General features: G+C 44.1%; 1 protein-coding gene across 1 annotated transcript in view; it reads right to left on the bottom strand.

Moving 5' to 3' along the window:
* The window catches only part of DNHD1 (dynein heavy chain domain 1), a 68740-nt gene that overhangs the window by 35822 nt on the left and 11095 nt on the right, over positions 1–21823 (bottom strand). The window contains 9 exon segments of the mRNA XM_068987996.1: positions 2691–2934; positions 3019–3284; positions 4745–4796; positions 4942–5079; positions 5189–5443; positions 13025–13181; positions 16109–16219; positions 16300–16503; positions 20676–20849. Of these exon segments, the coding sequence (XP_068844097.1) occupies positions 2691–2934; positions 3019–3284; positions 4745–4796; positions 4942–5079; positions 5189–5443; positions 13025–13181; positions 16109–16219; positions 16300–16503; positions 20676–20849 (1601 nt within the window).

Raw genomic sequence — 21823 nt, forward strand, 5'->3', positions numbered from 1 at the left:
CAGGGAGAGCTAGGCATGCAAGCACTTTGAGGCCCAGCTCCAAAGCCTCTCACCTTCATAAACCAAGCAGGCCTAGAGGGCATGGGTCTGAAAGTACCTAGTCTCTGCAGGAAGCAGACATTGCCATCTGGGGGTGTTAGGTCACAAAATAGAACCTCTCAATTTCCTAGAGGAACCAGCTTCCCAATCTACTGTGCTCTGTGTCTCTTCACAGCCATCTCCTGGGTGGAGGCACTTAGCCAGCAAACAGTAGTGTGAGACACGCTTCCCATAGGAAGGGAAGAAGAGGAAAGAGGAACGAGGCTACTTCTTAAACCAGACTTCTCAGAGATCCAGGGAGACCAACAACTGGGCCTTGGCCTCGTGTGGGTAGGTAGACAGCTGAAGTGGGAAACTGAGATGGGCTGAGGGGCGAATAGATAGCAAGTGAGCCTGAGCTCCACTTTCCATGTAGTCACTCTGGGGAGATGGCCCTCTTGCAGGGTGCCCTTATACGCGTGTGACATGAGACAGTCACAGCAGAGCAGAAAACAGGGCGTGAGAAAGAGGATCAAAGATACTGTTCCCAAGGCCCCACAGCTCCCAGACGGCAGCGGACACAGGAGACAGTGAAGAGTTGATAGCCAGCAGGCCCGGATGGTGTTCCTGGGTTGAGGGGCGAGGGGCCCTACAGCAGAAGCTATGGGGGTGGCCAGCCTAGGACAAAGACTGGATGAAGGGTTCACTAAAACCCCAAGGACGTGTGGTGTCAGCAGGAGACAATGCAGAGCCAGGTCAGCAAGGGCAGACACTCTGGGCTCCTACCAGCTGAGAGAACACAGGCCAGTTACTCCAGCTCAGGACACAGCTGCACCGGAAGCAGCAAGGTCAGGAGGGCAGAGACCTCAGGGAAGTCAACAGAAGCCAGCCAAGAAGAGCACATGGCCCTGAAGCCCTCTCCAATGCCAGGTGCCACCCTGGGGAGGAAAATGAGCTGAGGACGCTTGAGAAACAGAACAACCCAGAACCGTCGTATGAATTTTGAATTGACCAATTACTCCAAATAGACTGAATTAGACCAAAAGTCCTACTTTAAATGAAAAAAAAAAAAAGTGTTTACTTTCAATTGGAATACAGTTGTCCTTAGGGGAATTGGTTCTAGGACTCCTGAGGATACCAAAATCCACACATGCTCAGTTCCCTTATGAAATGGCACAGTATTTGCATATAACCTATACATGTTCCACTGTGTACTTTAAATCATCTCTGTGCTGTGTGCTAAGTTAAGTCACTTCAGTCATGTCCGACTCTGTGCGACCCTATGGACTGTAGCCCATCATGCTCCTCTGTCCTTGGGACTCTCCAGACAAGAATACTGGATTGGGTTGTCATGCCCTCCCCCAGGAGATCTTCCCAACCCAGGGACTGAGCCTGCATCTCTTATGTCTTCTGCATTGATAGGCAGATTCTTTCCCACTAGCGCTACGTGCGAAGCCCCTTAAATCATCTCTAGCTTAGTTATAACACCTAAAACGATGTAAATGCTATGTAAATAGTTGTAAATACAGTGTAAATGCTGCATAAACAGTTGTCGGTTAGAGTTTTGCTTTTTGGGGACTTTCTGGAATTTTACCCACAGACATAGAACATACAGATATGGAGGGCCAACTGTCTGTTCTTTCACCATCAGCAGAATTTAAGGCTACAGAACAAGCCAAGATCAGTTAAAGAGAGTAACTTTTTATACATACAAATCGTGGTGTCAATTTTGACTGCTACATGTGGAGAGAGGGCACCCTTGATTCCTGAGAATCTCAGTAAAGAAACTGAGTTCTCCTAGCCTAAGGAGCAAGCAAAGATTTTCCTCAGCCACATTTGGTCTGACTCCTTCCACACCATAAGAACAGAAAATGCCAGGTGACAGAGACACCTTTCCTGAGAAGTATGGGGGACGAGCTGGGCCAAAACAGATGGAGAGGCCGCCCCCTGTAGTGGACAGTTGGCAAAGGGAAGGATGGGACTGGGGCTTTGGGAGGTTCTACTAGTTCCTGCACCAAAGGTCTCTGGGGGACGCTGAAGGCCCAGGGAGGGCCGTGTGGATAAGGTACAGAAGGCGAAGGAGAGAAGGGAGGACAGGGCTTCGCTGGTGGTCCAGAGGTTAGGAAACCGCTTGCCAGGGCAGGGGACACAGGCTCCACCCCTGGACTCCACATGCCATGGGGCAACTGTACCCAGGTGCCACAACTAGTGAGGATGCAACTACCGAACTTCGCAGGTGGCTCGGTAGTTAAAGAAGCCTCCTGACAACCCAGGAGACAGGAGATGCAGGTTCGATCCCTGGCTAAGGAAGATCCCCTGGAGGAGGAAATGGCAACCCACTCCAGTATGCCTGCCTGGGAAACCCTGTGGACAGAGGAGGTTGGCAGAATACAGTTCACAAGGGTCGCAAAGAGTCAGACATGACTTAGCACCTGAGCACACACGCACGCTGCAACTACTGAAGCACGCATGGCTAGAACCTGTGCTCCACAAGAGAAACCACTGCAGTGAGAAGCCCCTACTCAAGAGGGCTACCGTAACTCGAGAGCAGCCCCCATTCGCTGCAAGCAGAGAAAGGCCGCGGCGTGCAGCAACGAAGGCCCAGTGCAGCCACAAATAAATAAATACATAAAATTTTTAAAAACCGAGAACGGAGACTAAGCGGCACTCACCCATCTCTGCCTGTATGTTGCGGCAGCTCAGCAGCAGCAGCCTGCCTCTTGTGATCAACTCCATGGGTATCCTGGAGACTTGGGCCTGCCAAGCGTTCAGGCGGGTCACCAGCATCACATAGTTCTTGATAGGATAACCTCTCATAGACTCCAGCTTTTGACACCCCCAGGCTTGCAGGAACTCATAAATGCCTGTCATCCAATGATAATCCCTGCAGAATTCCTGCACCTCCTGCAGCATGTCCTAGAGGCAGATGAGGGGCTTAGGGCAGAGGTGGGCGGCTGGAACTGGTGGCCACCATCCCATTCCTTGAGCCTCTGTCCTCACCTCCAGCAGGGCCTGTTGGACAGCCAGCGCCTGCTGGATTTGGGGGCTGTTGTCCAGGTCCTCCTGCAGCTGCTTATAATCGAGGGGTGAGTACTGGCCCCGAAGCCGGTGCCCATGGACCTCCAGGGCTTCAGTAACTGTGCGAGACTTCCAGGGCCACACCAATCCTATATTCGGGCCACAGAAGACGTCCACAGCATCGCTGGGCTGGCCCTGGAACTTGGGCATCATGAAGTCTGAGTCTGAGTAGTCCTCTTCATTTTCGTCTTGTGGGGGACATATCATGATTGCCCATGAGTGCCCTCCAGGGACCACATACAACTGCTTCCTCTACCCTGAGTGTGGACACCACATTACACACCTTACACATTCTCTGTTCATGAGTGAGTTTACACATACATCTATATCATAAGCATAGTGCCAGGGAATCTGTTAGGGTTTAGATGCAGACGGCAAAATTTACTCTAGCTAGCATATGCAGTGAAAGCGTTAGTTGCTCAGTCGTGTCCGACTCTTCCATTGACTGTAGCCTGCCAAGCACCTCTGTCCATGGATTCTCCAGGCAAGAATACTGGATTGGGTAGCCACTCCCTTCTCCAGGGGGTCTTCCCAATCCAGGGAAGCCCAGTATAAGTAGCCCAGTATAAGCAATTATTTTATAAAATCACATGAGTTGTGAGTGATTGCAAGAACTGAAAATCAAAAACACTCTAGGCCAAGTGTTTAGGGATTTGTGCTGCCTGGCAAATTGGGATGTCATCGCCATACCACCAGCTACATAAACACATGATCATAAACGATTACGAGCCCCACCAGCAGAACAGATGGCATGCGTCCTGCCTCTCTCCCCTACTTACCTCAATTCTGAACTGAAGTCACATATAGCTCTAAATAACCTATGACTCCCAGCCTCGAGGAGGTCTGAGAAACACAGTTTCAGAAATGCAGAACAGAGGAGGAGGTGCGGAAGGAAGCTGAGCAAGCCAGTCTTCAGCACCTGTCTTAAGGAATACCCTTGAACCCGGCCTTCGCCTTAATTCTTAGAAACTGGTTAATTGCCAACTTTGGTATTTGTGTTAAGATTTGCACAAAAGGGGAGAAGAGGCATCAAAATGTTTATAAATTAAATTCATACAGCAAACACATAAAGACCACGGTGCCCCCTCCCAAGGGTCCATCCTCAGATCTCTTCCCTTCCCCATCAGGACTCACTTTCTAGAACTAACCAAGTTTCATGGTTTTAAATACCATCTATTTTCTCTGGAATTTGTGTCTAATGCAGATCTCTCCCTGAATCCCAATCCCATTTAAACAACTGCCTAGTCCACATCTCTACCTAGATGCTGACCTTGAACCTCAAACTTTTAACAGCCTCAAATGGGCTCTGATCTCCACCCACTCCCCTCCAAATTGCTCCTCATGCGGTCTTCCAACCTCAGTAAACAGGAACTCCATTCTTCCAGGTTGTCCAGTCAAAAACTTTGAAGTTATCTTTGACCCTCTTCTCTCATATACAATGCACCCACCCATCACAAAATCCCATTGGCACACGCATGAGGAGCAAAACCATGCCTCTACCCTCCTACCCTCTTCAACACATGTTCAGACCCAGGTTAGAGCTGCTCCATCCATGTCCAATGCCCGACTCTATGGCCATGAGGACATTGCACGTGCCCTTCTCCCTCCTTCCACCCTTCCTCCCTACTGCCTAGGGCTCCTTAAATACCTTCAATATACAGGGACTCCCAGAAGGTCTTCAGGTCTGTAGACTGCATTACCTTCATGCCAAGGTGCAAAGAAGGGGCAGAAAGAGCAAACAATGAGGGTTCAGACCAGGCTGGGAGCTTCTGATTCTAAATGATAGGAACAGGGTATTCCCTGTAGGGAATTCCTCCAGCCAGACCCCTGCCCGAACCAAAATACCTTCAGGGCAGAGGCCTTCGTTGACCTTAGGCCCACAGTTAAAGTCTGGATCATATTTTCAATACAGGGCTCCTGAGACAGCTGACCACTACTGTCAAAGACCAGCTGTGCTGAGAGAAAGGGTTTCTGCCTTGGGGCCTGTAAAGAAAGGTCAGGAGAGGTTGTGGGGCCAGAGGTCAGTACTTGCTCCCTGCCAGTTGGCCCTTGACTGCCTGTCCACCTTCCCACATGCTACCCACCACCTCACTTGCAGGATGTTGGCCACAAAAGAGGTTATCTCCTCCTCTATGATGGACACGAGGTTCTGGCAGATCATATAGTCTACCAAGCGGGCCAGCTGTCCCATCTGCAGCAGCCACGCCTCCGCCTGCTTCAGCCTCTGCTCCAGCTGCTGGCACTGCGCCTTCTGAAGGTATACGGAGGTCTGGTCTGTCCTGATCTTCTTGCAGTTTTTCAGTCGCTGCTGCAGGCCCTGTTGCATTTGGTATGTATCCTCATGGATCTGTCAGGAGAGTGGAAAGTTCACTGGAGAAAGGGGGATGGAGACCAAACTGGCCACCAACTGGTCTGTTGCAAAGCTCTTGGGTCTCAGAGTCTAAAACCTCGACCCTAGATATGCAGATGGAGGGCTGCTTCTTAGTAGAGACTGGCCCTGGAAATCTTTAAGTGACCAGAGAAGGTGTGAAATAGAGAACATATATTGAGAGGCTACAATGAGTTGATTTGATAGGCCAGGCCTGTCTGCCAAATGCCCCCAGTGAAGTGAAAGTTGCTCAGTCTTGGAATTCTGTAAGCCAGAGTGGGTAGCTGTTCCCTTCTCCAGGGGATCTTCCCAAACCAGGGATGGAACCCAGGTCTTCTGCATTGCTGGAGGATTCTTTACCATCTGAGCCACCAGGGAGGCCCAAGAATGCTGGAGTGGGTAGCCTTTCCCTTCTCGAGCTGATCTTCCCAACTCAGGAATCAAACCAGGGTCTCCTCCAATGCCCCCAGGGGGGAACTCAAATAGAAAGTGTGTGCGTGTGTAAAGAGAGAGATTTGCCATGCATAGATTAGACAAAGGAAAAAAAAAGATATTCAACAAATAAGGCCCAGTAATTATTCCAGGTTATGGTGTCCAGTCACTAGGCCTAGGTGATATGGCATGCTGACCAGCATAACATAGCCTTTTGTGAGAGCAGAAGCTCTCTCTGGCTACTGACAAAGACTTTCCAGTGGGGGATGGGAAATGTGGGATAAAAGCCTGGGAGCCTCTTTGTGGGTTCATCTCACAGCTGGGAAGTTCCTCAGCCTACAAGAGTGCTGACAGTTGCCACCTCTCTGGCCTGTCCTGATGAGGAACAGAGGAGAGACACCAGGAAGGTATGTCTGGCCAGACGGACCCTTTGGTCCCTGCTGCTCTCCTATCCTTTCTGATGCTCAGCAGAGCTTGTGGTGAGAACTATGAGGTAGCTACGAATTGGATTCTGCTCACTCTGAGCTCAGATCCTAGTCTTCTGAGACCCAGACATAAGGCAGTTGAAACCTAAGCTAGGCATGTCATATACAAACTTGCCTTGGATACTTGGCAGGGTGTCCTCTTCCATGCTCTAGCAACGCCCTCAATATCCAGTGGTTCCTATACCATAGTCCTTAGTCCAGCGCACCATTATCAATTCGTGTGACTCGTCCACTACACTGTAAATTCTCCGAGGAATTTACTCCTTATTTGCTTCTGTCACACTTAACCCTAACTGCTTAACACAGAATCTGGCACGGTTAGTTCCATTGTAAATGTTTGCAAAAAGAAGGTATCATCTCACATTGAGAGGACTTACTGAGTGACACCTAGGATAAAACCATGAACAACAAGGACCTACTGTATAGCACAGGGAACTATATTCAATATCCTGGGATAAACTATAATGGAAAATAATATTTTAAAAAGAATGTATATATATGTTTGTGTGTGTGTAAAATAGAGTCACTTTGCTGTACAGCAGAGATTGGCACAACATTGGGAATCAGCTATACATCAATAAAAATTAAGTAAATAATAAAAATAGAGAGAAAATGGAGATTCCAAAAAAAAACAAAACACTAACAACAACAATAATTACAATAATAGAGGATAATCTGTTTAAAACCTTACCACTAGGGACAGTATATCAATGCAAAGAAATAGAAGAAAACAATAGAATGGGAAGGACTAGAGATCTCTTAAAAAAAAAATTAGAAATACCAAAGGAATATTTCATGCAAAGATGGGCACAATAAAGGACTGAAACATATGGACCTAATGCAAGCATAAGATATGAAGAAGAGGTGGCAAGAATACACAGAAGAACTATACAGCAAAGATCTTCATGACCCAGATAACCATGATGGTGTGATCACTCACCTACAGCCAGACATCCTGGAATGTGAAGTCAAGTGGGCCTTAGGAAATATCACCACGAACAAAGCTAGTGGAGGTGATGGAATTCCAGTTGAGCTATTTCATATCCTAAAAGATGATTCTGTGAAAGTGCTTCACACAATATGCCAGCAAATTTGGAAAACTCAGCAGTGGCCACAGGACTGGAAAAGGTCAGTTTTCATTCCAATCCCAAAGAAAGGCAATGCAAAAGAATGTTCAAACTACTACACAATAGGACTCATCTCACTCTAGCTAGCAAAGTAATGCTCAAAATTCTCCAAGCCAGGCTTCAATAGTATGTGAACCGTGAACATCCAGATGTTCAAGCTGGTTTTAGAAAAGGCAGAGGAACCAGAGATCAAATTGCCAACATCTGTTGTATCATCAAAAAAAGCAACAGAGTTCCAGAAAAAAATCTACTTCTGCTTTATTGACTACGCCAAAGCCTTTGACTCTGTGGATCACAACAAACTGTGGAAAATTCTTCAAGAGATGGGAATACCAGACCACCTTACTTGCCTCCTGAGAAATCTGTATGCAGGTCAAGAAGCAACAGTTAGAACTGGACATGGAACAACAGACTGGTTCCAAATCGGGAAAGAAGTACATCAAGGCTGCATATTTCCATCCTGCTTATTTAACTTATGCACAGAGTACATCATGTGAAATGCCAGGCTGGATGAAACACAAGTTGGAATCAAGATTGCCAGGAGAAATGTCAATAACCTCAAATAAGACACCACCCTTATGGCAGAAAGCGAAGAACTAAAGAGCCTCTTGATGAAAGTGAAAGAGGAGAGTGGAAAAGTTGGCTTAAAAATCAACATTTAGAAAACCAAGATCATGGCATCTGATCCAATCACTTCATGGCAAATAGATGGGGAAACAATGAAAACAGTGACAGACTTTATTTTTCGGGGCTCCAAAATCACTGCAGATGGTGACTACAGCCATGAAATTAAAAGACACTTGCTCTTTGGAAGAAAAGCTATGATCAACCCAGACAGAATATTAAAAAGCAGAGACATTACTTTGCCAATGAAGGCCTGTCTAGTCAAAGCCATGGTTTTTCCGGTAGTCATGTATGGATATGAGAGTTGGACCATTAAAGAAAGCTGAGCACCGAAGAATTGATACTTTTGAACTGTGGTGTTGGAGAAGACTCTTGAGAGTCCTTTGGACTGCAAGGAGATCAAACCAGTCAATCCTAAAGGAAATCAGTCCTGAATATTCATTGGAAGGACTGATGCTGAAACTAAAACTCTAATACTTTGACCATCTGATACGAAGAACTGATTCACTAGAAAAGACCCTGATGCAGGGAAAGATTGAAGGCAGAAAGAGAAGGGGACGACAGAGGATGAGATGGTTGGATGGCATCACTGACTTGATGGACATGTTTGTGTAAGCTCCGGGAATTGGTGATGGACAGGGAAGCCTGGAGTGCTGCAGTCCATGGGGTCACAAAGAGTCAGACACGACTGAGCGACCAAACTGAACTGAGGGGCATTATCTTTAAAGTTCTAAAGAGATTTCTCATGGGGCTTCTCTGATAGCTCAGTTGGTAAAGAAACATTGTAAATCAATATACTTCAAAAAAAATTAATAATAAAAAGAGAGAAAATGGGGATTCTTAAAAAAAACAAAGTAACAACAACAATAATAATTACAACAGAACATAATCAGTATACATTTTAAAAACCTTACCACTAGGGCCAATATCTTTCAAGTTCTAAGGAGATTTTAAAAACCTAGAATTCCATATCTAGCCACAGTATCACTGAAGTTTGAAGATGAATAAAGACATTCTTCGATATACAAAGACTCTAAAAATTTACCATCCACAGATTCTCTCTGGAAAAAAAAGGAGTATATTTCTGACAGAAGAAAATGAATACAAGAAGATAAAGTGGTCTACAAGAAGTTGTAATGAGAAAAAAAAATTGTGAAATATATTATTAATTTTAAATGAGAAGCCATAAAACAAAAATGTTTGTAACAAGATAGGACTAAAATTCCAGGAGATATCAAAAAAATCATAATGAGAAGGGTGGAAGGTAGGGAGAGGAGAAAAAGAAAATTAGAAGAATGCCAAGATTTTATTCTGCTTGGGAGAAAGATATAGATACAAACTCAACTTGGCATTCATTCAATCAACGAATATTCACTGAGCACCTACTGTATGTCATACACTACAATGAGTAATAGAAACATACTAGTTAATGAAACAGAAAAAAATTCCTACCATCTTGTTGGAGTACATACAATAAACATAATAAACAATACACAATAAATATATAAATAGTAAATTTATATTGTATGAAAAAATTATGAGAGCTGTGAAAAAAAAAAACCAGCAGGAAACAAGGAATCAGGAGTGCTGGTTAGGGGACTTCCCTGGAGATCCAGTGATTAAGAATCTGCCTTACAATTCAGGGATGCAGGTTCAGGCCCTGGTCAAGGAAGTAAGATCTCACATGCCAAGGAACAGTTGAGCCCACGCCTCAACTACTGAAGGAGGGAAAAAGGAAGGAGGAAAGGAAATGGGTTTATACCAGTAATGCAAATGTGGTTTAACACTGACAATTCACCATATTAACAGACTCAAGGAGAAAAATTACACGATCATCTAAATAGAAGAAGAAGAAGAAAAAAAATATCACTGGACAAAATTCAATACCCATTCTTGAAAAAAACCTCTTAACAAACTAGGAATTGATGGAAACTTCCTTAAAAATTGATGAGTATCTAAAACACTCACATATAGTATCATAATTTGTTTCTAATCTATCTGAGTTATTCAATAATGCTACATTTTGAGGGACAGCAGCATGTTTTTATGTAGCACAGATTATAAGCTGGGTTCTGTAACAGTTCCGTTGCCAGCTGTGCTGGCCGCTGATGCTGCCTTGCTGCCCTGCACCCCACCCCTGGGGTGACTGCCCACAGGGGCTGGCTCCATTCCACTCCACACAGCAGCACGGGAAGTGGCAAGTGCTGCATTCGCTTGTCCTGTCGTTTTCTCAGTGGTGATTTTTTAAAAGTTAATTTTAATATAGACACATTGTTTTTTATGGCTTTTAATTTTTCTGCTTTAAGAGACCCTGAGATGATAAAAATATTATCTCATGTTACCTTCAGATAGCTTTTTGAATTTTCTTTTTGTACTTACTGTCTTTTACCCACCATGAATTAATTTTTGTGTATGGTATAGCAACTATCAGAAAACACCAATATTTTAAAATACCTTTTATAATAGCAACAAAAAATGTCTAGTATCTAGCAATAAATCTAATGAATACAAATATGTTCAAGACCTCTACAGGAAACCTGCAAAATCTTGTCAAAAGTAATTAAAGAAATCAAAATAAATCAATAGATCCATGTCATAGATTAGGAAACTAAACATTGTTAGGATATTAATTCTCCCCCAAATTGATCTATAGATTTAAAGCAAGTGAATTAAAAAAAAAAATCCAGTAAGGTATTTTACGGAACTTAACAAGCTGATCTGAAAATGTATATAGAAATTAAAAGAACCTAGAATAGCAAGGGAAATCTTGAATAACAAAAGGCTGTAGGTCTTACAATACCAAATATTAAGAATTATTATGAAGCTACAATAATTAAAATTGACAAATAGATTAATGGAGCAGAAGAGAGTCCAGAAACAGGCCCACACATACACAATCATCTGATTTAAGAAAAAGACACCAATGTAATTTAGTAGGGAAAGGACAGTCTTTTCCATAAATGAGAAAATTTTTGACTCTTACCTCACACCATACAGAAAAATTAATTTGAAATGGATCATACAACTAAATGTAAATGATAAGGTAATAAAATTTCTAGAAGAAAATATAGGAGAATACGGGATAGGCAAAGATTTCTTAAGCCAGAACCCAAAGGACACTAACCAAAAAATAATCATAAAATGAACTTCAAGAAAATAAGAACTTGTGCTCATCAAAAGACACTATTAAAACAGTAAAAAGGCAAACCACAGACTAGGATAAATGTCCACAATATGTATATATTTGATACCAGACTTACATGCAGAATATATAAAAGAACTCTTACAAATTAATAGACAACCCAATCAAAACTGAACAAGAGTTAAATACGTCACGGAAGAGAGTACCAAAATGGCCAATAAACATTTGAAAGGATGCTCAACATCACTGGTCATCCTAGAAACACAAACTAAAACCGTACACTCACCAATCTGGTTAAAATTAAAAACCTCAACACTCTCAAGTGCTGATGAGATCACAGGACAACTAGAAGTCTGATGGGAATATAAACTGGTACAACTACTCTAGAAAACTGTTTGGCACTGTTAAACATACCTAAACCCTACTCTAGCAATTCCACTCCTGGAATTTATATCCCAAAGAAATGAGGGTTTATGTCGATCAAAAAACACACAAACTTCATAACATTATTCACAATAGTAAAAAACTGGAACTAACACAAATATCCATCAACAGGAGAATTAACAAATACATTGTGGCACATTTGTATAGTAAAACACTACACAGCAATACCAAAGAGTGAACTGCTACCACCTATAGTGCTAGGGATAAATCTCACTAACATAATGTGAAGTGAAAAAAAGCCAAACAAAAAAAGAGCACATGAAATTTCAAATCAGACAAAATTAATCTGTGGTGACAGAGGTCATAACGCGGTTACCTTTGTGGAAGCACTGATGAGAAAGTACCAGGGAACTTGCCGAGGTTCTATAGAAATTGTCTATCTTGATCTGCTGGTAGTTATTACATGGGTGTATACATAAGGAACGGAGAAGGCAATGGCACCCCACTCCAGTACTCTTGCCTGGTAGGCTGCAGTCCTAAGAGTCGGACACGACTGAGCGACTTCACTTTCACTTTTCACTTTCATGCACTGGAGAAGGAAATGGCACCCCACTCCAGTGTTCTTGCCTGGAGAATCCCAGGGACGGGGGAGCCCAGTGGGCTGCCGACTGTGGGGTCGCGCAGAGTCGGATACGACTGAGCAACTTAGCAGCAACAGACATAAGGAAGGGTTTCCCCAGTGGCTCAGCAGTACAGAATCCGCCTGCAAAGCAGGAGATGTGGGTTCAATCCCTAGGTCAGGAAGATCCCCTGGAGTAGGAAATGTCAGCCTCCTTCAGTATTCTTGCCTAGAAAATCCCCTGGACAGAGGAGCCTGGTGGGCTACAGCTCATAAGAGTCGCAAAGGGTCGGACACGACCGAGAGACTGAGCACGCACGCACAGGGGATGTGTACCACAGACGTAAGGTAGGCACAAGAAGGGAGGACTCCATGACTGGATGCTTCTATCAGCCACGGTGACCTGACAAAATTTCAACAGAGGTTCCAAGATAAGCCCAGAAACACATAAGATCAGGATCCCAGCTTTCAAATTCTCTACTGCTCCTGGCACGAATGACTGAAAATCAGTCATTCTTGTGTTCCTTCTCGACTCCTCTCAAGCCTTTAGGAAAAGATTGACTCTAAGCCTCTGCCTATCTGTTATTAATCCATCCACCTAGGGTACAGGCTGCTGTTGGTAAATAGGACAAAGACTCTGTGCCCACTGCAGAGTCCAGAGCACACTGGGAAGCTTGCCAAGAGATAGCTGAAACCCTGGCGTGTTCAGCTTGGAGAAAAACCTCACCATAAATGGGAGCCTCTTACCAGATGAAGGATGGATGTGCAGAGACGCAGGCAGCGATAGAGCAGCCGCAGAGCCTTGTGGTTCTCCTTGGCTAGAGCCCGCCGCAGGTCCAGCAGCTCGTAGCACTGATCTGCTTCATGGGGGAGCCAGGACACAGAGTGAAGCTCCTGCAGAAGTCTGGAATCAAGGGCTAAACTGGTCAGAGCTGGCAACTCTCCCCTCGTTCCTTGGACTCTTTTGACTTATTCCTAGACCAGCTCACCCCAGAATGAGCAAAGGTTTAGAGAGAGCATAACGTTCCCAGTGACTGACAGTGACAGCCTCCTCTTGAAGGTTCTTTGGAAGAGTTTAAGCCCAGGGTGTTCCTGACTGTGGAATTCTTTGGCAAAAGTTTGGGGTATGCACAAATGTTTACATTGGGTAACCCTTTCTGCCAGGAAAGAAGGTCAAAGAGATCCTAGAGTCTGACTTAGAAGGAGAGACTGCAGAGGCTTCTTCTTGGAATAAGGAGCTTCAGGTCTTTACAGTCTAGATGGACAGGCAGGTTTTAGAATCAAAGGTGAGGAACCTCCAACTTCTCTACAGGCTGACCATCCCTGAAGAAACCCACTTCTGTTATCTATTCCCCCTACGACCACCCTGAAAAATCTACATCTCAAAATATCCTTGAAAAAATTGACTCCCTGATAAACAGAGTATGATCATATGGGTATCATTGACTCAGTTCCTACTGAGGCACTGAACATGGTACTCTATATTCACTATCTCATTTAATTCTCACTGCTGGTTCATTGAGTAAAGAAAGTGAAAGTAAGTTAAAGTGAAAGTCACTCAGTAATGTCCTACTCTTTGCGACCCCATGGACTATACAGTCCACGGAATTCTCCAGACCAGAATACTGGAGTGGGCAGCCTTTCCCTTCTCCAGGGGATCTTCCCAACCTAGGAATTGAACCCAGGTCTGCCTTATTGCAGGCAGATTCTTTACCAGCTGAGCCACAAGGGAAGCCCAAGAATACTGGAGTGGGTAGCCTATCCCTTCTCTAGCAGATCTTCTTGACCCAGGTATAGAACCAGGGTCTCCTAGATTGCAGGCAGATTCTTTACCAACTGAGCTATCAGGGAAGCCATCAAGTAAAGAATCCGCCTGCAAAGCAGGAGACTTGGGAGATGCTGGTTCGATCCCTGGGTCAGGAAGCTCCCCTGGAGAAGGAAGTGGAAACTTAATCTAGTATTCTTACCTGGAAAATCCCATGGACAGAGGAGCCTGGCAGGCTACAGTCCAAAGGGTTGCAAAGAGTTGGTTATGACTGTGACTTTTTTTTTTTTAAACAGCTATGGAAACAATGTCAGACTTTATTTTTTGGAGCTCCAAAATCACTGCAGATGGTGACTGCAGCCATGAAATTAAAAGACGATTACTCCTTGGAAGGAAAGTTATGACCAACCTAGATAGCATATTTAAAAGCAGAGACATTGCTTTGCCAACAAAGGTCCATCTAGTCAAGGCTATGGTTTTTCCACTGGTTATGTATGGATGTGAAAGTTGGACTGGGAAGAAAGCTGAACGTCGAAGAATTGATGCTTTTGAACTGTGGTGTTGGAGAAGACTCTTGAGAGTCCCTTGGACTGCAAAGAGATCCAACCAGTCCATTCTAAAGGAGATCAGTCCTGGGTGTTCTTTGGAAGGAATGATGCTAACGCTGAAACTCCAATACTTTGGCCACCTCATGCAAAGAGTTGACTCATTGGAAAAGACTCTGATTCTGGGAGGGATTGGGGGCAGGAGGAGAAGGGGACGACAGAGGATGAGACAGCTGGATGGCATCACCAACTCGATGGACATGAGTTTGAGTGAACTCCGGGAGTTGATGATGGACAGGGAGGCCTGGCGTGCTGCAATTCATGGGGTCACAAAGAGTTGGACATGACTGAGCGACTGAACTGAACTGAACTGAGTAGAAAAAAATCTTCTTTTGTTTTCAGATCAGGAAACTGGGGCTCAAAGAGTAAGGTCTCTTGCTAGTGTTTAGGACTTAAATTCAGATCTGTGCATCCAATTATGCCATGATAATTAAGCTAGACTGGAGAAAATCTAGAGCTGAGGTTGTGAACTGGTAGCACATGGGCCAAATTCAGAATGAAAGGGTTTTTGTATGTACCACTAAGAGTTGGCCAGCACAGTGTTTTAATAAAACTTTTTGGTATTTTAATAAAAATTAAAAGATAACCAGATAAAATTAAGAGATTTTACATCCAAATGTGGATTCCTAGGTCATCCTGAAAAAATAATGTGGCTAGCATGCTGGATCCATATTCCTAACGGTAAGAATCAATCGGAACTAGGTAGTGACTGTCCTATTCAGGTGCAATCCCCAAGCTGACTTCAGTCCCATGCTTCCTAATGTCTTGAATCCAGCCCACTGTGTTTCTTTCACAGCTCTTCCTTGGGCCCTAAAGGCATCTGAGCTTGCAACTCTGATCACAGAAGATAACTGCAATGGTGAGGAGCTGTGCAGAGAAAGTAATAAAGAACTGAAAACAGGAGAAACTAAGTTTTTCTTAAAAAAAAAAAAAAGAATTCAAGTAATACCATGGTAAGAGCAGTTTCAAATACCTACATTACATCCTCAGATTTCATATTTAATAACTGGACAATCTGGAGAAAGTTGATATAGAAATTTATTAATACATAGATATGTTCAGAATATATTTTTCAGAGGGAAAAAATGGTTACAGAACAATTATGTAAAGTATGATTGCATTTGTATATATGATGGGAAAAAGACTGTAAGAATATGTGACGAAATGTCATGGTTATCTGTAGATGGCGAGACTGAAATGTTTTTCATTTGTGCTGTTTTTGTATTTTCCAAATCTTCTAAAATGATCGTGTATATTACTGCTTGTAAAATAATTTTCAGAAGTCCATTGCAGGGACTTCCCTGGTGGTCCAGCGGCTAAGAACTCTGTGTTCCTAATGCAGTGGGGTTGGATTCAATCCCTGGTCAGGTAACTAGATCCCATATGCCTCAACTAAGACCCAGTGCAGCCAAATAAATAAATATTTTTTTAAAAGTCCATAGAAGTGAATTGAAGACTCACCTGCTGATATGGAGCAGCCCAGCTCCAAAGTGGGGGACAGCCAGGAGCAGGTGTTTCTCTAGGAAAGACCGATGCTGGTGCAGCCTCTGCAACTTCACACTCTTCTTCCAGCTACAAACCAGAGGGAAGCAACGGTGTACTGTGGCTCTTTGGGATGCCTCTTCCCAAAGCCCATAGCCAACATCACCTACCTGGCTAAGGCCTTGTGTAAGAGGCAATACTTGAAGAATGGAATAAGCTGGAGCTGTTGCCAGAGGACAGAGTGGCGGTGCCAGGTACCCAGTGTCATCGCCTCACTGCCCTCCACAGGGTGTACGTGCAGGATCCCAAAGGGAGAGAAGATGTAGTGCTCGGGATTCACCTTGTTGGCTGGCACCACCATCAGGCTGTAAGGCCTTTGAACCAGAGCACGGATCAGTGAGGGCCTTGGGAACTTGTGCAGACTCCAGAGAGGGATAAAAGGATAGAAAGGGGAAACCAGGAGGCAGAAAGGAAGGCGGAAGACAGTGGGAAGAGGGGAAAGAGAGCAGAATGCTCTTCAAACCAGAAAGATGTGATATTAAGAAGAAAAAGGAAGCCAAAAACAGGTGGGAAGAAAGAAAAAGGCTACTAGCCAGTTCCAAGCAGTTCATATCTCCAGACGCAGAGAACTTACATCCCATCAAATCTAAGATGCTATCAATTGTAAGCTGCAACATTCTTTTATGAAACACTAAAAGAAAAAATGCTATCAATATGATATGCCACCAATTTGTAAGGTGCATGACAATTTCAGAAATGTTTAGATGTGAAAAAAATGTATATCTTAGAAATGATAAAATATGTATATCCTACATGCTGAAATAACATGCAGAGATAATCAGGGAAGGCTCTTTGGAGTAACTGAGGATGGGGGAAAGCAAAGGTAACTAGAACACTAGACACAGGCCAATAAAGAGGAAAACTGCCATCTAGTGAACCAGATAAATTCCTCCAGAGCCATCTTATAATCCTAGTAAGTTGTTTTATTTCAGGAAAATGCTCCCATATCTCACATTAAATACACTCTATATGTAAGTATATAACATATAAATTATGTGCTATATCTAGTTGAGGTAAACTAGTTGCCATAATGCCATGCTTGGGCACACTTAATAAAGCATTTATTAATTTTTATCCTGCAGTTTTCTTTTCATAACTTGGAGTCATAATATTTTTAAGCACTAAAAATATTTTTTAGCCTTTTAAAAACTGTGTGTCCCAAGTCTTATGCATACAATGCCTAAAAGGTAAACCGCCCTCCTCTCTCTCTCTCTCTCTCTCTCTCTCCCCCATCACTCCCCCCATATATTATTAAGCAAATGACTCAAGGGCATATACATAGATACCAAAATAAACTCAGTAAGTCAAATCATATAAAAACTTTATTTCATTTTTGACAAAGTGACTAGATCTTCTCAAGTATACTATTATCCCCAAATTACAGATGAGAAAACTGAACAAAGAGAAGTCATAAGTTTGCACAAGGCAGTTAAGGAAAGAATTTTTGTTGTTTAGCTGCTAAGTTGTGTCCAACTCTTTTGCGACACCATGGACTGTAGCCCACCAAGCTCCCCTGTCAGTGGGATTTCCCAGGCAAGACTACTGGAGTGGTTTGCTATTTCCTTCTCCAGGGGATCTTCCTCACCCAGGGACTGAACCTGCATCTCCTGCATTGACAAGCAGACTCTTTACCACTGAGCCACCGGGGAAGCCAGGATTCAAAAACCAAACCTACCTGACTGAAGTCCCTCTCTCTTAACCACTGGACTATGCAGCATCCTGCAGGATAGCTACCTATCCTAACTGAGGCCTGACTTCCCAAGGGGATGCTCCTCCCCCTGTGGCCTTCTTAATGGAGGCTATTCTTCCTGCACAGGGCAGGAGTCAGGGAGAGCTGAGCAAAGACCCTAAGGAAGTGAAGAAATGTAGTCTTCCCTAAGTATAAATCAAAATCTAGGACAGGGGGTTCCCTGGTGGCCTAGAGATTAGGATTTCTGGCTTTCACTGCTGTGGCCCAGGTTCAATCCCTGGCCTGGGGACTGAGATCCTTGCAAGTGTGGCAATCTAGGACAAATATAAGAAAATTTTGAGAACTGCAAATACACTGAAAGAAAACCTCAAAGTGAAACAAAAAATGCCAGGTTTCCACTTTTACTGAAGGTGCACTGGCAATATGGACCAACACTTCCCTTGAGAACAACTAGAAAAACTGGGCAAAGTATCTAGATAAAACATGAAAATCATTAGAGAACCCACAAATTAAATCCCCTGGGCTTCCAGATGGGACTCTGGTTACAACACAGATTGAACCAGAAAACACCTCCCTGCTTGGTGTGGGCCCCCAGCTCTTTTGTTTTAAAACCAAATCTGCTTCAAACCCACTTCTGCTCTTTAGTTTTCTGAGTCTGATGAAAGGTCACCTCCTCTTCTCTATCTTTCCGGAGCATATAGTAAAACTGACACACCATTGCCTCTCCTGGAATCTCTGTTTGGAGAAAAGCAGCAACAAGTGCAAAACTCACTTCACTGTGTTCCTTTTTGGGCAGACGTAGGCCCTGTAATTAGTCACTGCTTTTTTAGTTCTCTTGCTCATGGTTTCTTGTTTCTCTCTGTGCCTAATTATCTTTGAATATGTTGCTTCTCTGATTATGACTGAGCTGATAGTTGAAAGCCCTAAGCTTGTCACTTTCCTTCTGTAGGCTCTCCACCATTGTCAACAGGGCTCGCATCCCACATCGCTACCATTACTATCACTACGGCTGGACAGTCAAGTGTAGCAGCCACTAGGTGTCAGTAGGTAGTTCATCATCTTCAACTACAGTGACAATTCAGTCAGTTGTGACGTCACCACAAGCCATGGATTCCTAGCATGCTATTTCCCATTAGCAAGAAGCCTAGTACTGTCCAAGGCCAAGGACATTACCAAACCAATATCAGAATCCCATATTTGAGGATCTTTTCCTGAGACCGCTCATGATGCCAAGTATTATATCAGAGTCCAGTCAGGAAAACAGAAATGGTATTCAGCATTTCAATAAAGTGAATTCAATAAAGAAAATGTGTTTCAGAAAAGGTGTCAGAGGACACCTGAAAAGCAAAAAGGGAAAAACTAAGGTAGAGCAGAGACAATAACTACAGGAAATGGATGCCAGCCCTGAGACTAGAGGAACAAAGGAGAGAGGTTTGGGTTCTCAGAAGCCATGCGTCAGGAGGAGGGGCTTGTAGCACAGGAACTTGGATTTCTAAGGAATGCCGCCTGGCTGCTGCTAGTAAATAAGGAGTTCGGAGGAGGGGCCTTGTAGAGCTCTGATTCGGAACTCTGATGGGCAGGGCTACCCCTTGGTTGGCGTTGATCCCTCTTGCAGTGCCAGGATCAGGAAGAGGCTACTTCAGAAAGGGCCTGCTGCTGGCACAGTGAATGACCATTTCTGGGGCAATGATATGAAGGGAAAGCAGAGGAAGGACAAAGTCCCTTCTCCTTCTATCTTGCTATCCGGTCTCTTTCTAGCACCCCCTGTGAATCAAACCTAACAGGAAGCTAGCTGAAAAAAAGAGAAATGAAGTTTACAGAGTCCCAGCCCCAGCATTACAAAGCAGAGAGAAAAGAGCAAAACTAGAGCCAAGAGACAATTGCCTAATAACAAGCACAGTGCTCTCCGTGAGCTCTTGTTAAATGAATTGATCAGTAAATCAGTGGATGGTACAGATCATTAGTCCTACTGAAGTTCAGGAGAAAGAGGTCAGTGTTTGCAGGATATACAGATTCCTGGGAGTAGATATCAGATACTGCTCAAGAGGATGGACTTTTGAGTTAAGACAGTGCCAGCTTTCAGCCTTGTTTCTACCACTTGCTATGTGGTCTTGGACAAGTCACGTAACCTGCCTATGCATCAGTCTACTCATCTCATATATGGAATAATAATGGCACCTACCTGGCAGGTGGGGATTAAATGACACGGGTATTTTTAAAAAGGTCGATTAACGGTAATTACTACTCATATTTCTGGGAAGAGAAGAGACTTGAACAGGGCTTTTAAAAATACTAAAGATTTTGATCTAATGGAAGAAAGTGAATGAATGACTCTCGAGTCATACGGAAGAAGACTTGTTTTCATAGCACAGAGATAACACGAGGACCAAAAGGTAAAAGTTAAAGGAAAGTAGTCTAAGGAAAATGATGCCTTGTGAGACACAAAGGTTTAAATGAACACCTGATTCTTGCACTGGAGTTAGAAGAGTTCACCATCAAATTCCCTTCTGAAGTGATGACCAAATGTTTCTGTCATTCTAGGACAAAATAAAGAAGACAGAGCAAAAAGCAGAAAAGAGTGACTAACACGAAAAGCTGGGAGAGCAAAGGGGAGCAAGAGGAAGTGAAGAGCGGGGAGAAGGCGGGGAGGGAAGAAGAGGGAACCTGGGAGACAGAAGGAATGAGAGGGGAGAGAGAAGGACAGGAAAGCAGCGGGTCCGGAGGGGACGGGAAGACAGTGTGGGGGAAGTCAGGCAGCGGGAGGAGCAGCTCAGGGCTCTAGGCAGGGGCTCTCACGCAAAGTAGCGGCTGGGAGCCACGTTGAGATAAAGGAAGCGGGTCTTCTTCAGGCATCTCTCCGTCTTCATAACGGCCATTATCTGGCTACCCAGGAGGGAAATCTGTGGTAAGAAGCCAGTGCTTCTTTTTTGGAGGGTCTTCTCCTCAGGAACTTCCAAGTCCAGCTGAGACCTGTAGGATACAAAGTCAGGAGAGAAGACGCAGAGCAAAGCGGTCAGGCAGCCACTGTCTGCCAGTGAACAAAGGAGCTAGATTAGGTGCCTGAGAGGACCTGACGTGGCCTTGTTAGAGCCTGTCAACCATCTACACCCAAAGGTTTACATGCTGAGCAAATACAGTCCAAGAGGTGACACAGTCAGGCAGCTGCAGTCATTCAGATCTGTGTGTGAAGAACCCTTCCCTTTCTGATAAATGAGTAATCGTTCGGGATTGATTGTGATTACTATGACATCAGTGTTACATAATACTCAGTAAAAGTCATGGGAATACTTTGCTGTCCCAACTCATGACTTGGCAAGCCCACAGTCCTAGGTATCTCCTCTCTGGCAACGTTCCTAGCCTTCTAGATCTCCTATCTTTATCCCCATTATACCTGCTTTCCAATTCTTCATGATCTCCATGCCTGGGGGTTCTTTCTTGCTTTTTCTCCATCATCACCCAAACTCCACCTTCACATCCATCTCTTCCCAGCTGGGATCCAACTATACATCCTTCAGCCCCCACAAGCCTGCCCTTCTACCATACCAGCTGATAAAATTGGTATTAAAATTAATTATTAGAGAAGCCAAAAGTCAATTACCTGGACTAACAAATTTGGTTAGAGCAAACTCAGAGCACAAAAATAAAACAAACCAAAAACCCTCTGAATAATCCAGTTTAGACTTAATCAGTCCAACTGTATTCATGCCATTAATTAACCCAAATCTAGATCAACAGAACAAGTTAACCCAGGGCTACAATGCCATCCTAAAGTTCACATCGGGACTTCCCTGGTGGTCTAGTGGTTGAGAATCCACCTGCCAATGCAGGGGACACGGGTTCAATCCTTGGTCCTGGAAGATTCCACATGCCGCAGAGCAGCTGTGCCCTCGCACCACAACTGCTGAGCCTGTGTTCTGCAACAAAAGAACCCACCGCAACGAGAA

The sequence above is a fragment of the Capricornis sumatraensis genome, chromosome 16 (genome assembly GCF_032405125.1).
Source record: "Capricornis sumatraensis isolate serow.1 chromosome 16, serow.2, whole genome shotgun sequence".
NCBI classification, from domain to species: Eukaryota; Metazoa; Chordata; class Mammalia; order Artiodactyla; family Bovidae; genus Capricornis; species Capricornis sumatraensis.